At 37.9% G+C, this 17759-nt stretch overlaps 2 protein-coding genes across 3 annotated transcripts in view; one reads left to right on the top strand and one right to left on the bottom strand.

Annotated features, from left to right (window-relative positions):
* HAT1 (histone acetyltransferase 1) overlaps window positions 1–17759 on the top strand; it is a 52189-nt gene that overhangs the window by 30732 nt on the left and 3698 nt on the right. For both annotated transcript variants that reach the window (XM_084643839.1, XM_084643838.1), the window contains exons 5-10: window positions 3002–3181; window positions 3435–3556; window positions 4057–4161; window positions 4528–4634; window positions 8152–8303; window positions 10060–10176. In XM_084643839.1, the coding sequence (XP_084499965.1) occupies window positions 3002–3181; window positions 3435–3556; window positions 4057–4161; window positions 4528–4634; window positions 8152–8303; window positions 10060–10176 (783 nt within the window). The remainder of the gene's footprint in view (window positions 1–3001; window positions 3182–3434; window positions 3557–4056; window positions 4162–4527; window positions 4635–8151; window positions 8304–10059; window positions 10177–17759) is intronic.
* The window catches only part of LOC311528615 (uncharacterized protein), a 121738-nt gene continuing 108998 nt past the window's right edge, over window positions 5020–17759 (bottom strand). The window contains exons 5-6 of the mRNA XM_084643852.1: window positions 11050–11120; window positions 5020–5144 (exon numbers count right to left, since the gene is read on the bottom strand). Coding sequence (XP_084499978.1) covers window positions 5054–5144; window positions 11050–11120 — 162 coding nt within the window. The 3' untranslated portion in view covers window positions 5020–5053. The remainder of the gene's footprint in view (window positions 5145–11049; window positions 11121–17759) is intronic.

Below are 17759 nucleotides of genomic sequence, written 5' to 3' on the forward strand. Positions count from 1 at the left end.
GGTGGGATAGTGTCAAATGGAAGGATTTCAGGGAGCTGACTTCTACCCTGAAATTAAGGAAGCAAAGGGCAGTCCATGACAAGGGGGAAATGATTATTTAAGTTCTTGAATATGGGTGCTGCCATAAATGAATACAAAAATTAGTAAAATATATGTGCAGATTTAAATTACTAGCCATTTGGTAGTAGCCATGTGGTACTAGCCATGTTCTAGAACCAAAATCCCAGATGTGATTATACCTGTGCTTTCAGGCAGTTCATATTCAAATATAGTAAAACAAAGTAGTTGAAAATCAGGACTTTATACATCTACCACTTCCCCAAATTGAGGATTCTGGGTTTTTCCTTGTAAGAGGTAACCTCGCAAACTCCTAAGCAGTGTGAGGAATACAACTTTTTATAAAGAATTACCAATTCTGTCTTCTGCAAACAAAATAAAGCTTTTCTAGCCATGACTGTAAATCTTTTGTTATGCAGAGGTTGCTTTAGATTTTTCTGTAGCTTTTTCCCCACTATGGCAGTAGCTAATGAGGGCTCCCATAGGAAGTGTTGATCATATTCAAACAGCTTGGTGTATCTTCTTAATTTCAGTAGGGGAAAGAGTTGCAATGTTCTCACCACCACCACTAGCCTAGCCACATGAGAGAGTTTGCTGCTGCTGTTCTGTGGAGTACACGGGAGGGAATTCACACTCTCAAATATACATGTTTAAGCACAATGAATCAAATAACTAATGGATCATACTGAACATAATTTCTCCTATTTCTAGATTTTCTGTATGTATACTGTGAGGAGTTACTGTAAGCATTCACTGAATGGATGATTGCGTTTCTATTTTGTGGTATTTTTCCAGAAAGACAAAATAAATTTTATGGTAAATGTTGATTTGCCGTTTTCTTCAATTTTGTCAGTTTGCGCAAGCATAAGTACTTTAATACATATAATAGTTCACAAGGCATGACTACCATTTTATGGCTAGATAAATAGGTTGTGAAAAATAATGTTAATGTTAATACACACATTCACTCTGTTGTATTGTTCTTTCGTTAGTAACTACATTGCGTTGATCTTTAAAAAATGCATAATTTTTGTTTTGCCTGATCCATTATTCAGTTGAATTAATGGTTCCAGGGAAAAAAATATTTATCAAATACTGCTTTAGAGAGAACAGAAAAGGTTCTAGTAAATGCACCTTCTTTGTCTTGAGAATGAAATGGATGCAAAGACTGATGTATGGATTTAAAATAGGCTCTTAGACAAAGTATTGTAGAGCTATATCTTAACCAGTTAATAGCTCTTTTTATAGATATAAAGCAAGTTAAATATAAATGTTGGTAGTACCAAACCATTGAGAATAAAACTTGTTTGTGCTGAACTCCATCCATGGTTTTCTGTCCTAAAAATCTAACTGAATGATGATAAAGTGCTATTCATTTGCAGGTGCATTACTTCTACTTAGGGGACTGTGGTTGAAAGGACAGGAATTAGTAGCATGTTGTATTAGCCTTTTGTAGTGTATTTTGTCCTAAGCATCTTAATTTCCCTGTTTTGAATGCTAAGTAGCAAGGGTCTTGGTTTAGAACTAATACCCATCATGCATGTAAACGGTGTGAAAGAGCTGCTTAGTAAGTTAACACAGTGTTCTTGTGTCAGTCCTTGTGGAAATAGATACAATACAAACATTACAGCTGAACTCATGGCAAACTCCATTAAGTAAAAACCTGGGCTCATTGTTCAGAGGAAAGGTTGAATAGAATGTAAGCTCATTTTGTTGAATGTAATGTCAGGCTTTTAGGGGTTGTATTGAGGGGTTAGGTTTTTGTTAAGTTGAGACCAATTCATTAAGTTTTATTGCCTGGTGAGAAGCAGTAATACGTTATTGTGAAACTTCATCAAATATTCATGGTTAAAGAGAAGTAGTAAATGTATTCAATCAAGTGGTCTTTGGGAGTTTGAAAAGGATTATGAAGTCTGCTCAGCTGATAGCCTCTAACATTCACTGTGGTCATTTAACAAAGGTAATTTTAATCTCTGAATTAAAATTTGCTCTGAAGACTCATGTCTCTTCCCTTCCCCCATTTTGAGGTTACAAATCCAAGTTGTTGAAAATTGTCCTGTTACATTTCTGTGTAATATCATTTTGTCTCAAATTCAATTTTCAAAGAATATTTTGGTTAGGAGGTAGGCTCTCCTTCTTTGCATTTGTAATGTTTATTGTGGTTGGTGCTTTAGGCATGCATTTCAAGTGTGTGTGTGTGTAAGAGAGAACAAGAGCGCTAGCTGCCACACTCTCTTACTAGGACTGCCATTTTCTCAGTTACCTCCCCTATGCCTTTTGCTAGCTGCCATTGCTTGGCTTGGAAAAAGCAGTATCATGGAAGAGCACACCACAATCAGTGCAGTTTCAAAGATTTGCCAGCTGAAGAGAGTCTTGAGGAACAGTAAGTGGAGCCAGCGTCTTACTTTGAAGAGTAATTGCACCACATCCGTCACACGCTGGCAAATGGGAAAGCAGGAATTCCTATGCGTCTCTGAGTTCACAGCCTCCCTTTTATCCCATCATCTTCATTGGTGTTTATCAACACAGTATCTTCTCTCTTAACGGAGTAAATGTTCAAAATTGGCCTATCAAAAAAAACCCTTACTAGTTGACAGCTTTGAGGACTATCCCCCCAACACTTCCAGTCTTTCCCCGTTTCACATCATTACCCTTTGGGCATACAGTATAGCTACCATGAAACAGTGACTGGACCAAACTTCCTTTGGAGCCCTTTAATGCTGCTGCTTCTTCAACCAGAAGGGTTATTGTTAAGCAATGAAAGGCATTGCCTTCCTTCACCCTGGTACTGAGCACTCCTCCTGAAATTAGACAGGCCTTAGTGACTTTTTTTTTTTGGTATCTGGGTACTTTTTACAATAATTTGTTTTTCCCACATAATATTGTGTGTGGAATGCTAGCTTTTGATTTTTTTGTCTCTCTTTCTCACTCTTTTATTCTGTAGGCAGATGATGTAGAAAGCAAAATTAGAAAAATCATCCCTCCTGGGTTTTGCACAAGCACAGATGACTTTGTGTCCTTGCTGGAAAAGGAGGTTAATTTTAAGCCCTTTGGAACGTTACTACACACATATTCAGTTCATAATGAGGAGGCAGGAGAAGACATAACGTATCAGATATATCAGGTATGAAAAAGTCTAATAGATCCTTTAGGACAGCTATAGCTTGCTTTTGTAGTGATGTATTTTTAGTAATCTGTTATAACTGCAGCGTATAAACATCATTATTTTACCAAATCTTTTTTCAGTATGTGTCTAGTTGAACCAGAGTATTCTGCTTATAAATATTTTCCCACAGGAGTATTTAATTGTATTCTGCAGGCTTTCTCTTTGACCTTGGTGATGAGTTTCACCTGACTTCTCCTGGCTTTTTCCCTAGGCTGACATGACATGTCCAGGCTTTCGAGAATATCATGAAAGGCTTCAGACCTTCTTGATGTGGTTTATTGAAACTGCTAGCTTTATTGACGTGGATGATGAAAGATGGAACTACTTTCTAGTGTAAGTACAGTTCTAAAGCAACAGTGGAACTTATTACCTCCACAAAGCCTGCATTTTAATTGTGGCTGGCCAATTATTGGGACAGTATAATGATATTTTTCCCAGGAAAGAAAAATCATTGTTTATCAGGCTTGAGTTTTTCTCCATTATGCTTTAGGAGACCTTGAGAATAGAGCTGAATTAAATGCTGTTGTCAGTTAGAACCCTGAATGTAGGCTTAAACAGTAAAATGAGCTTTGCCTGTGTTTTCTTTTACTTGCCACCTATTCATCTTTATAATAGGCAAGTGCACTAAACTGCTGTAAAGAGGCCTGATTTATCCAAGTTGCTGCACACCAATTAAGTGAATTGTACATTCAGAACATAGCAGGTGTACCCATTGGGCCCTCACAGAGTAGCTTGCTGACATTGAAAATTCAGTTGGAGAATGGAAAAGAAAATGGACACTGCATGGGAGCGCGACTGTAATTGACCTGCTTGGCTTTCTGTTTTATCTGCAGATTTGAGAAGTATAATAAGGATGGAGCTACGCTCTTTGCGACCGTAGGCTACATGACAGTCTATAATTACTATGTGTACCCAGACAAAACCCGGCCACGTGTAAGGTAATTGGCAGCATAACACGTGCCTTCCCTTTTATTTCAGAAGAGGGAACTGCTGAAGTTCCCAATACTTGTTTATAATGGTGTTGATTTGTTTAAAAAAAAAAAAGTCCCCATTATTAGCTGGCTTTGCACTGATTTGTTTCATTGTTGCCCTCTGTAGCAGGGTGGAATCTCAACCCAGTTTTGAATATTTTAGCAATTTTTTAAAAAATTGTTGCATGTTTTAGCCCTCTAATTGCCATGAATTAGCTTTAATCCTTAAATAAAATGTTGATCATAACACAACATATTTAAATGTTTAAGTTGTGTTGTTTCCTTGTTGAGTCCCTTTTTAATTTAAAAAAAAAAAATCCTTTCTGTCTGCAGCCAGATGCTGATATTGCCACCATTCCAAGGAGAAGGCCATGGTGCTCAGCTTTTTGAAACTGTTCATAGATACTATATGTCTTCTCCAATGGTGCTTGATATAACAGGTATGTGAATGGTCATTTTATTAGATATGTGAATTCAATTAGACAAATCTTGGAGCATTTGCTGCCTGTTAGCCTGCAGCCTAACTTTTGTATTCATCTGTCAGAATTAAATGGTCTTTTGAAGATTTAGCTTCAGTTTACTTCAGGGTTAATATTACCCTGTTTTACAGAAGAACTGCATATAATGCAGCTCTTTAAATCCTGTACTTACAGAGAACAGCACACCAGGAAAATCAAATCCCTGGCATGAAAGGATTACCAGTTAATTAGCTATTTTATTGTGAGGTACACAGCTGAGTTTGAGAGATTGAGCTTTCTCAAACTCCTTGATGAGCTTGCTCCTTTTAAACAAAACAGCAAATCAGAAAATATACTGATGGTAAAATATTCATGTTAATGTGAGGGCCAGAGTCTTTCAACTACTGGAAACATATACAGCAGTCTGATGTCCCAGGAGCATGGGTAGTAGACTGACTGAAGATCTGCATGAAGTTGTCCTTGCATGAATACCTGAAAAATATTAATGGGATTGTAGGATGGAGAAGAAAGAAAAAGAATATAAAAAGAAGAGGTATGTGCTGCTTATAACAGGGAAAGGAATTGGCATATGAAACCACAGGAGAGAGATTGTATCTGGAGCCCACATATTAGTCCACAGTATGATAAACAACTGTGAGAACAATGTCAAGTAGAATAACACTCCACTCTAGGTGCTACCTATGTACAAATAACATCCAATTGTGATATTTTAAAAAAATTATTCAAAGAGAAACATTAAGTACAATAAGACATGTTTGATTTCTTCTACACAGTGCTGTAGGATTATCAACTAATACATACAGGATATCTGGTCTCTGAACTTCAATACAAGTTACAGAAACCTCGCTGAAGCATCACAAACACTCACAAATACTTTTTTTTTTTTTTTTTTTTTACTGTTACGTGAAATGAAGTGGAATATTTTACATTATAAAATGTATATCTAATTTCCTGTTAATGTAAAATGCTGTGGTTTCTAGTTATATAACAACACCTTTCATATGATCCAGTAAATCTGATTATGGCAAAGCAAATGAAACATTTGACAAAAAGTGTTTAGCATAGTGTTAAACAAGAGATGGAACCAGGATGTAAAAGGCAGGTGACCAGTCTGTCCCTCAGTGCACAGTGTGGTATATGTTCTGACCCAGTAAAACTGTTCCAAAAAAGAGTTTAAATTGGCCTGTGGAATAATCAGCTAGGAACCATGGTGTTTTCAACACAGAGTTTAAAGGGTATATGGAGAGAAAATCATCTTTTCATTCATTTCTCATTGCCACTGCTGGGGAAAAGTTGGGCTGGATAGGCGTAAGATGGGTAGGAAATTATGAAAATTAGATGTCATCTAAAGTTACAAGGTGGGTAAGGAAGGGGCATCAAACTCAGTGAGAAGTACAAGATAATGTGGATTTATAAAATTGTTGCTTGGTTGGAGTGAGCTGAAAGCAGTTAACTTGTCTTCAGTTTGCACATATATATTTTACTTGGATTTGGCATTTTTTGTGAATAGTCCATTCCTACGTTTAGTTTGTCACAGAAGCCTGATTCTAAGTTCATGTCAGTTAAATGTACTTCAACAGTGCTCATTACAGAGGAATTGCCCACCTCTTTTTGTCTTGCTCTAATTCACCAGTTTCACCTTTACTGTCCTTTCAGAAATCAGTCCCCAGTTTTTCCTTTTCATCAAAATTAATTCTGGTGCATATCCTCTTGCCTTCCTTTCAAGATAGGCTCATAAGGCTCACCATACAAGTGTAGACCATTAGTCCACCAAGTTGATATACTTTCCCTGGTAATGATCAGAAGCCTTCTCCTCTCCTGCGCCAAGAAAATAACTAGCCAATTGTGCAGTACTGTATGTGTGATGGAAAAATTCTGTCTTAACCTTGTTTATGTGGTCAGTTTATGCCCTGAAGCATGACACCTGATTATCCTTAAATCACAAGTGTTAATGTCAGACATTTACCAACCCTTTTAAAAATCCAAGTATTATGTGAATCTGGCTGCCTGTAGCACTGAATTCCACAGGTTAGAGATCAAAAGCAGCTCCCAGGCTCTGGGGAGCCCAGTGTTTCTTTCAGATAAACTTTTTGTCAGAGATCTGTCTATGAAGGTTTAGTAAGGGAGTAAAAGCTGCTTGCAATGGTTTTGTAAACGTTTCCTGCTGAGTAGTTCATAGGTGGAAATAAGTCTGCACAAATGACTCCATGCTGGTTTGCATTGTAGCTGATACATGTCTTTTTTAAGTTTCCTTCACAGCTCTGGAGAGCTACCAGGAGTGGGATTTGAATAGAGTTAACTCCTTTTGCTTACAGAGAAGCATGTGTGATGATAGACTATCAGATTCCAAATAAAATATCACTAATAGTGAGTGATTTTTAAATTCGAATCTCACAGGAGTTTTTTCCGTTTGCTATCCTTCATTGAAATGGAGTAGGTGTGTTCCTGTCTATACCACGATAGTTGCCTGAATACCCTGTCATATCCTGAGGTATAATAAAAACAAACCCAATGCTGTTATGATTATATTTGTTGTTGTTAGGTAGATTAATAAATATCTAAAAAGTTGAGAGAGCTTTTTAATTTTTTTTTTTTTTTGACAACTTGAGGCCTGGTCTAAACTACACAGTTATGTCAACATAAGGCATCATACGTCAACCTAATCATGTCAGTGCACACACTACAGCTCTGTCCTGCCGATGTAAGTGCCCTACTACACCAACATCATAACTCCAGCTCCACGAGCGGTTAGGGCGACGGTGTCTCTGCAGACACTGCGTTCCTTACACCGGCTGTTGGGTGTCTTGGCCATTTCACGGTTCTCATCTCCGTGCAGCTTTTATTATTTTTCTATAGCTGACATTTTATAATATATTTTGGAGGTTATTTTCACTCAGTGTTATCCAATTCTTATGATTTGTACTATAAGAACCACCTTTAAATCACAAAAAATGGGCATACTCCAGGCATTGGAAGGCAGAAGCCACTGAATTTAAAGCGAGGAAGAACAGAGGTTAATATTTGGTCCAACCCACCTTTTAGTGCCTTACATATTACAACAGATTTTATAAGAAAAATCACCCACTGAACTCATACAATATAGGTTCTGTGGGATAGAAGGAGAGTTAGATATAAAATTAGTCTTAACCAACAAAAAAGAAACTGAGAATTTATGTTGGACAGTAGCTGAATGTGTAAGGACATTGTGTGTTAGGTCTTTTAGATACATTTTAAGAATTTGTGGCCCACTGTGATCTTTTTTAAACTTGTCTTATTTAGGTTTGTTTATATTATGGCAGTACCCAAAATATGGGTGAATAATGAAGTACAGTTATGTATACTTTTGTTTCTGTGTTTTAAGGATGTTGTCTGTCCTTACTTTTAATAAGTTTCCCAAAGTATCAGATAATTAGATGCTTGAAGAAAGAACAGATTACAGAAAGTTCATAGTTACTGTATAGTTCTATATTCTTTCCAGCTGAAGATCCATCTGAAAACTATGTGAAACTCAGAGACTTTGTACTTGTGAAGCTCTGCCAAGATCTGCCTTGCTTTTCCTCAGAGAAGTTAATGCAAGGATTCAATCAAGAAATGGTGACAGAGGCTCAACAGAAACTGAAAATAAATAAGGTATTTTAAAATTTGTACAGGTATACTCAGGCCTAATCTAATCAAATCTAGTGCTTAGTATTCAAAAGTTTTCACAAACACAGGTGCTCTGCTCTTCAAGTTTCTAACACACACCTCCTGGTCTACATGCAGCATATTTCTGGAGTGCATTTGGAAATGAAACATTTCCTAGCTTACTATGGTTTTAGAAAAATACTTTTCTTTCCTAGAATGCTTTGATACGGTACCATTAGTATTTTGGCATAAGACTTGACTAGGAGGAACAGTGTGTTTATACAAATAAAATATGTTTTAATTGGATATATAATAGAATACGAAAATGTAGGGGAAAACTGCTAAAAGGCAGATTCTAAGCTGCTACAGAACTGAAGATTGAAGGTAAGCTCCTTACGGAGTGTTTAAACTGCAGGAGCGGAGCTGTGGAGTTGCTTAGGAGCTCTGCTTCTTCCCTTAACTTGTTCTGGATACTCTGATTTATTTGAACTTCTGATTTTTATGAAGTCTTTGAAAATACTGAGACCTAAATAAAAAAAGTGTACCCATATTTTACATATGAAAACTACATAGTGGTGTAAGGGGAGAGCCGAGTGCAGACCTCTTGTATGTCTATGGGACATTACATTTGAATGGATAAATATTTAATATTTAAATGAAAACTTAGATAAACATGTAGAAATAATAAGTGTATCAAAGGCTCCATCTCTGTTTAAAGAACATACAATAAAGGCAGAATAAATTCTTTTTAAATGCTGAAAATATGTAACTTGATTTCCTATATTTTGTTGTAGATTTGGAGGCTTTCAGAGGTAGTAGGCAATTTTGTTAAACTATTCATTTTGAGTAAAGAAATTTCTTAACTTATTTCTTAAGTTAATAAATTGAGTTGTTAAAACCCATTAACATAACCAGAAATTTGCTGTATTCCTCTAAATAATGTTTCATTGCCCATTATTTCTAGAGGCTGACGGAAACATTTTCCTCTAGAACAATGTTCCCAAAAGCTATAGAATAGATGCAACAGAAATGGAATGGTGTAATGGCAAAAGGAATCTTTTTTTTTTTCCAAATTTGTGAATTTTGCTAAATACAATTACATCACTACTTTGACTTGCCCCACTTTACTGGTTTGGGGTTTTTGTCCGATCATCCCTCCCCATCTTCTAAATAGTTTAGTTTTAAAACGGCTGTTCCATGCTTAGATACAGAACTGGGAGGAAGTGGCTTTAAGGAAAGCTGCAGGTGGGGCAGCTCCAAATTAGCAGTGGAACCACAGTATTATGAATTACCCACCAACAGACCAGTCCCAAACTGTCTTTCAACCCTGGCTGCAGGGTTCCTGCCAGTTAATTAGATAAACTCCTGTGCAGCTCATGCCTTTGTGACTCTAGAATCCTTTGCAACTGAGCATTGCTGCTTCTGAAGTGCCATTGCAGCTGGTACAAAGGATTCTGGGGTGCATTAAAGGCATTGGTTGCACAAGGGGGATTATTTTAGAAGAAACATTGGTAGAAGACTGAGTGAGCTGCCAAACTTGTCAGTTATGAAGTACCATAGAAGTAAGGAAGTGATGGGAGGAGGAGAATCAAGTCTCTGTCAGTGCCCTTTGAATCTCTCATGATGCATGTAACATCCTGAGCAAAATAATTGAACATGTAGCATTTGCACATCTTTTCATTTCTTAAATCATTCAGCAATAAGATTGCAAATTATAACATTATTATTCATACTGTTTTTCTTTTTTTTTTTCTTTGATTAGCAACACACAAGACGGGTTTATGAAATTCTCCGATTGCGTGCAACAGACATGGGTGATCCAGAACAGTCCAGAGGCTATAGGTTGGACATCAAAAAAAGATTGATTGGCCCATATAAGGTGTATATGACTTCAGTACCTTTTAACACTTACTCCAGAACTAAACAAACATGGTTTTTGCTTTCGTTTCTATCAATACAGCTGATGCCAGTTACGTTGCCAATCAACTGTTGCTAGTTATGCAGCATGAAAGTGATCTATACACAAATATAGAGCATTTTTGTATTGTCTAGTGGTATCTTTTTACACTGCCATGCTGAAGATCCCATTTTACTTTATATGCTAAAATCTGAGATACCCACAACATTGAAATTTCCAGCGGTATTTCTTACCTAACATTTAGTTGTATTGCATTATTTAAATAATATGTTTCTTCTTCGAGTGATTGCACATATCCATTCCACTGTGAGTGTGTGCATGCTATGGGCACGTTTGTCAGAGATTTTTCCCTCAGTGTCATCCATCAGGGCAGCGTGAGCATCCTCTGGTGCCTTGCGCCACTGCATGCAGGTATAAAGGGCAACATTGCTCCCCGACACCCCTTCAGTTCCTTCCTACCGCCAATGACAATTATTGGCGCTTGGATGCTTGTATTTACAAATCTTCCCCCTTTTAGCGTATATAGTATGTGCACTATTAGTTTTTAGTCTAGTGTAGTGTGTTTGTTCATAGTTAGATATAAGAGTAAATTCAGAGTCTTTTTTTCTAGAATTGGGTCACCAGTTCCCATTTGTGTACGAGGCTTGGTACTGGACTAATGCCTTGTTCTACTGGCACTAAGGCCTGTTGCTCATATAAAAGTCTATGCCAGTGAGCAACCCCCATACCAGCTGCCTTAAATGTGTAGGAGAGGCCCATGTGAGTGTCAAACGTCACATTTGTAGAGGGTTCAAGCCCTGATCAAAAAAGGACAGGGCTGCCACAATCAAGTACCTGCTTATGGAGTCTGTGCTTCGCCCGCCATTGGAACCTCCCCACTCGGAACAGATCCTAGTCACCAGTACCTAAGAAGAAACAATGTAAGTCTCCCAAAGACTCAGTACCGAAGCCTTCAAAATCTACAGTGAAGGCACCGAGTGGAGGCAAGGATTCAGAGATGTGACAAAGAAGAGGCACCACCAGACACACTCCGTAAGCCAGCAAGGATTGCTGACTCTGGAGCCCAAGAAGGGTCCACTGAGACCAATCCCTGAAATGTTGGCGCACCTTTCGATACCACAGTCAGGAGCCTCTTCCAGTACCATCTACACCCGAGGCTTCTGAGGCAGCTTGAGTTACTGAACTTGTTGGTGCTGGCTTCCCCCATGGTTTAGAACTCCTGCCTGGTACCAGGATTGGAAGTGCACATCCTTACAGTCCCAGCTTCAGCCCCAAACCGCCATTCAATACTGCAGGCTGCTACAGTTGCTGCACCTCTCTGTAGGGTTCCATCCAGAAGGAAGTCAGCAATGATCTCACTGGTACCCCCATCTCCAGACTCAGAGCCAGTCTCCCCAGTTCCAATGATACTAAGGTAATCACCACAGATCAGTGCGTCCTAAGCACGGTGGAACTGTGATACACCCTTCAATTTATTTCAATCCCTCTCCTTCCCCATCCCTCTTCAGAGACCACTCTCATGAAAGCGTGCTACTTCAGGAAGTCCAGTTTCTCCTCATGGGGGACATACAGGAAGTTTCCCATGTCGTTCAGATACTTGTTAATCCCAAAAGCAAAGGGGGATCTTGGGACTATTTTAGATCAAAGGGAGCTAAATGAGTTCCTAAAGAAAACAAAATTCCAGATGGTTAGTCTAGCATCTGTTATCCCTTCCTTAGATACCAGGGTCTGGTACGCTGCTCTTGAATTAGAAGACATATACTTTCACATGGCAATTAACCAGAGCCACCAATTCACAGTGCTGTCTTTCGGCGTATAAGCAGCACCTCATGTATTCACTAAATCCGTGTGCTGGGGTTCATATACCTTTTCTGTACTGAATTAACCAGTTTTGTTTTAAGTTAGTTTTCACATTTCACTTTCTTGAAACATGAGCACCTTGCATACCCATTTTTCACTAAATATTGAGGTTGAGGTTTTGCTGTATATCTTACAGTCATAAGTATAGTTTGAAATAACAAGCGCATTACTTCTGTGGTTGGATAAATAAATTCAAGCCATGCTATTTTCAAAAACTGCTTCTCAAAACAATTGCAATTAAACTAACTCACTTGTACTTACCTCACTTTCCAAATTATAACCTGTTGTGAAACAGCTTTTCATATTGTCAAACATTTTCTCATCTTTACATCACAGAGATGTACTTACACTCTTAATATCTTTCTTGTACTGATGGTAAGGTCTGATATTTATAAAGCACTTTGAGATCTTCAGTTGAACAGGGCTGTATAAATGCAGAATATTGCAAACTATCTGCAACTCTCAATCTCATGATAGACCTATTCCATCCTATAGCTCTCTCCTAGATTAATGAAGTGAGTGCAGAAAATTAAAACCAAAAATTTTGTAACACTTTCACTCCTTTAGAACTGTCCTTGTTAACGAAAGATCATTGTTGAAAATACTGAACTAAGATACTACATCTGTTCTCACTGGTCCATGAATTGAAGGGACTGCTGAAGTTGAGAATGTTGTGATGAATGTAATTGCTATAATTAAAGATTTTATTTTTTTCATAACAGTTCTTTTAAAAAGCAAAAGATTTGGTATGAAAATGAACAGGAGAATATAATTGTTTGAAGTTGATGCTGTGGATTACTTATGAAGTCGTGTAAGGCATCAAAAGGGGGAAGAAAACTTTCTCCAAGAGAGATCATAGAGAGTGGGCTGATGACTCAATTATAACTTTTTTTTTTTTAAAGTGTTCTATTTAGGATAATAAAAGAGCATGGGAGTCAGCAAAATAAGCAGAGGATTTGTTTTGTGCCTTAAAATATGATTCTGCTGTGAAAGGTGACTATCTAAAAACAGTATGTTCTCAGCTGAGGTGCTCCATGTGAGTATTCAAAGTAAGATCAGCTTACTTTGGTCAAAAGAATAATTTTTTGTTTGTTTTAACTCTTATTTGCCCTGCAGAACTAACACACAGAATGCAATAGTGAGCTGGAATTGTGTTTCTTCCCAGACATCAGTGGAATTGTTCTCATACTGTACCCAATCCACCAACTGCAGGGAGGTACAGCCCACAGCTGCTGTTATGGTAGCAGCTTTATAAAAGTTTCTTGGAGTCAACTTCCCAGCATGTATAGACATGGAGTGTATCAGCATAGTCCCTGTACGTTGCATATACAGCTTCATTGTGGATGTTTACTCTCTACTTCAGGCTCATTAGCAGGCTTCTTCTCTCCTGGGAATTGTTCCCTTCATCTCTTCAATTCTCCTTCCACCCATGCCTGATGGCAACAGGATCCATCAATCAATGCTCTTGTTATGAGACCAATAAGAAAATAATTTCTACTGTTGTCTCCCATTTCAACAGAAATAGTTTGTTCCTCAATGATTTACTTCCCCAAACAACTTGTTCCAAGGGAACCCACTCTTGGAACTGACTTATCAGGATCTCCAAAGCAGCAAGCTTCAGAAGCTGGTGTGCCCACCTAGGTTCCCTGATGTGCTGGCCAAAGTGTTCCCAGGAAAATGATCAATGGAGTATCAGTTGACTAGAATTTGGGTTCATCTGGTCTTTGTTGAAGAAATTTACTCTTTCCCTGGAATCTATAAATTCTTACAAATTGTGACAATAGAATGACCCTAAGCAGTGTTGCCAAATGTGGGGGCACTTTGGAGTTCCTCTTTGTGTAGAGGTGATCAGGATTGTGTCTTGTATTGAAAGGCCGTCATAGGAAGCAGACAGTTATGTCTCAGTAAGTGCCCCTGCCAAAGAATAGTAATTAAGTTAAACCAACATGTTTTATACACCTTACCGCCTCTTCTCCCCCTACCCCCCCCCACCCCACCCTGGCCTGTGCGGTCCCTGAGATGGAACTTTTTCTACAACAATGAAGTTCTTGTGTCTACTCCCAGCACTGACAGAAGTCTTCTTGGAAGATGGACACCTTTTCCTTCAAGTGGAAAGTTCTATACCTTCATCCCATCCATCATCATTAGCCAGAGTTGCCATGAAAAGTGGCCTGAACAGGGCCACAAAGATCTTGGCTTTCATATGTCAAGGCAAGATCTCTTAAAGCTGCCCAGCAACCAGAGATCTCCTGATTTGGCTTAATCCTGCACCCAATCCAGAGGTGCTTGTCTCTAAACCTGGAGATGAAGGGTGGTATTTTCCAAAGCTCTCTGTATTAGCTTAACTCTGCTCTCATTGAAGTCCATGCAAATTTTAGGCTAGTACTGAGCACTTTAGATTAGAATATCCCACCTCAAGAAGCTGAACTTTCTGGACTCTTGCCTACTCAAGGGATCAGGGAAGTTTATCCTGAAATCTGGATGAGACTCTAAAACTAAGATTTACCGCTGAATTGTTCTTCACTTGCAGCCTGGTGTGCCCCCTTCAGCATTAACCCTAAAATATTATTTTAAAAAAAGCTTTTGTCAAGGTCTTGCAGGATGGTGGTTGTCCCATTCCTCCCCCACTCCCAAGGATGTTGGGTTCACAAAGGCTTATGTTCCAACTATCCATGTTGCCCTTTGGAGCTTCACCATCACCTTCTGGATGTTAAGAAGGCTAAAAAGTACTATCTGGACAGAACAAAAATCTTTCTGCAGATAGAATTGCCTTTTCATTTTTTATGGAGATCATGAAAAGCCTCAAAGCATCAAGACCAGTATAGCAAGATGAGTTTGTTCTGCTATTGTTTGGGTCTCACAATCAGCAGGAAACTTCCACTTCGAGAGCACAGCCAACTATACCCGTGATAGTGTCAGAAACAGCATCTTCGAAGCTTTTCATGGCTGTGACTGGATTGTTTCTGCTATTTTTACTAAGCATTACAAAACTGATATCGTAGCTGTGTTGGATGCTGCTTTCTGTTACTGGGTCCTGCAAGATGACCCTGTATTCTTTTCCTTACTGTTTAATTTCCAGTTGGGCCAGGACTGGTGGATTGATGATAGGAGAATTGAACAATTCCTTTCACTATAAATTGATCATCTACCCAGTCCAGCAATTATTTTATTCTCTCCTTGAAGTTATTATTGATTGCTGTTGCTGGGCATTTATTTTTAGTTGTGGATATGTTTTGCTTAAGCTTTTGAAGTATCTACTGGGAGTATGTTGAGGCCCCTCTTGCCTTTATAGATTGGAAATTGGTGTCTTGAATCTTCTTGAGAATTGCTTTTGTGACCACAGCTATGAGCTGGATTAGATTTATACTGGTAGGAAACTGCCAGCTTGCAAGTTTAGGAGCAAAAATGTCACATTACACATATTCAGTTGCAGTCCAAATTGTCCCTTCACTCACACCTGTGTAATGCCAGTGAACATAGTGGAATTGCACAGGTGTAACCAGTTGCACAGGTATAAGTGAAGGTAGAATTTGGCATGCAGAATCTTACAGGTGACCATGAGAAAAGAAAGAGTTTAACTTGAGGGTAATATCTCAGTTTGATAGCTTTTATAGAGAAATAAAAAATGTGGATAAATTTGACCTTAAAATAACTTCAACTAACATGGACCCTTGTGATGCCACTTTAACAAAGTCACTATTTCCAAGTAAAACTAGACTTTAAAGGTACCTTCCTGCCTTTCTGAAAAAATAATGATGTTTTAAGAATGAGTAATAGGCTTAAATTCATAGGTGATACTGTTCCAATTAAATACCTTTCAAAGAAATTGGATATGTAGGTGTGAGGGGAGATTTAATTTTTTTTGACAGCAGCTTCCTGAAGGCTGCAAAGAATAGTGCGAAGAGTGAGACTGGTGGTGTTTTCCCTCTTTCCTTTCTTTAAAAAAAAAAAAAAAAAAAAAAGACAAGATTACTTGAAAGTGCAGCTGGTCTGGAATTTTTCAGCTAAACATTTTTCATCTGAAAATGCCAAATTGTCAAAACCTAAACTCTTTGCAGGAAAGAGATGGTTTCAATGAATTTTCCATTTCAGATTTTTTTTTGAAAATTTCAAAAATGTTGAAACCGCATTTTGATGTTTTTGAAATGAAAGTTCCATTTTTATGTTCAAAATGACTTTTTGTTTAAAAATTTGTTACCTTATAGTAAAATGTAAAGATCTAAATCAAATCAAAACATTTCAAGATTATGAAAATGAAATGTTTCAGTTGTTCTGATCTGAATTTTTTTCCTGATTTTTTTTTGGTTCACAGAAATTTTCACAATTCTGACTTTTCATCTTGATTTGGTGTGGGAAAAATTTTTGAAATCTTGAAAATTCTCATTGAATGGGAGCCCAGGTCTACTTGAAAGGCTCTACAATCCAAAATATTGTTGTTTTTCTCTGCGTTCTGGGAAATGAGTGTAAAAGCAATATGTGGTGGCTTTTACTTTGAGACTGGCTTTGGGACTGAAATTTCTTAACAATTTTTCTTCTGTGTTTTACCAGAGACGGTATAATTACATAGACATCACAAAGGGTGATTCATTGCTAATGTACTCGGCATGTAGGACGATGATTGTAGTGCTGGTGATGCATGAATACCTTCTTTTCAGATAGATACTATTGTTGTAGAAGTTCCAATGGTGATACTGTGAGGTGGAGAGACAAAGCAGTGGTCCTGTCTGAAGCAGAAATGAGAAGTGCATATGCACACAAATGGAGAGATAAAGACATTGAGCACATCTCTTAAAAGTATTGCAATTCTGAATGACTTGCTTTCAACAAAACATATTTTTCTCACATGAAACTTTTATATAGAACAGCTGTCTCTGACTTCTCAGCCCTTACAGAGCTGTTGTCGACTAACGTAAAAATATTGGCTCATGAAGACTGACCAAACTTGAACTACAGACATGAATATTTAAATAATTGACATTTCAATAATTTCACTTCTGGTAGCATTTAGATTTTGAACTATATACATTTGATTAGAAGAAAATTGCTAATTGATATACTTCCATTTAGAGCTGAGGAAAAGACAAGAACAGCAATACATGCTTGTTTTTCTTGGTATTTTCATATTGGACATTAGGACACAGACCTGTGGAATCATGATGTATGTACTTATTCATATTCTAACCGTGTACTGCAGTAGCTAGTTCCTTTATGAAAAATGTATACAAACCCTGCTATGACCCAAGTGGTGGGCCATTAGATACTGTGGAAAGGCCAGGAATACTGGTTCAATCCACTAAATAGGAGGGTGTGCAAAAGCGGTGTGCAAAAATCTTAGATTAATTGACAACAGATACAGAAAAAGGGGGAATAAGTGAAAATCAGAATTCTCTAGTGATAGTGCGGTGGGAAAGTAATTATGGAAGTATAATGGAGTCAAATTGTTGCAGGGGTTCTCTCACTCTGAAATATATTGATTATTTATCTCTTTATTGGTCCGTGCATATGAGCAATTACATCTTAAAAACAGGAATGGGATATAGTAAACCTGAAAAGTGTCCTAAAGAGTATTTTGGGAGGAGAAGCCAGTACAAGGAGTGTGTGGTACTAGCAAACTCTTCCATTAACAAACAAACTTATTCCCATCCCAGAGGTGAAAGTATTGGTAGTGGTAGGGAGGTAATATG

This window comes from Lepidochelys olivacea (assembly GCF_965140295.1).
Source record: "Lepidochelys olivacea isolate rLepOli2 genome assembly, chromosome: 11".
In the NCBI taxonomy this organism is placed as follows: Eukaryota; Metazoa; Chordata; order Testudines; family Cheloniidae; genus Lepidochelys; species Lepidochelys olivacea.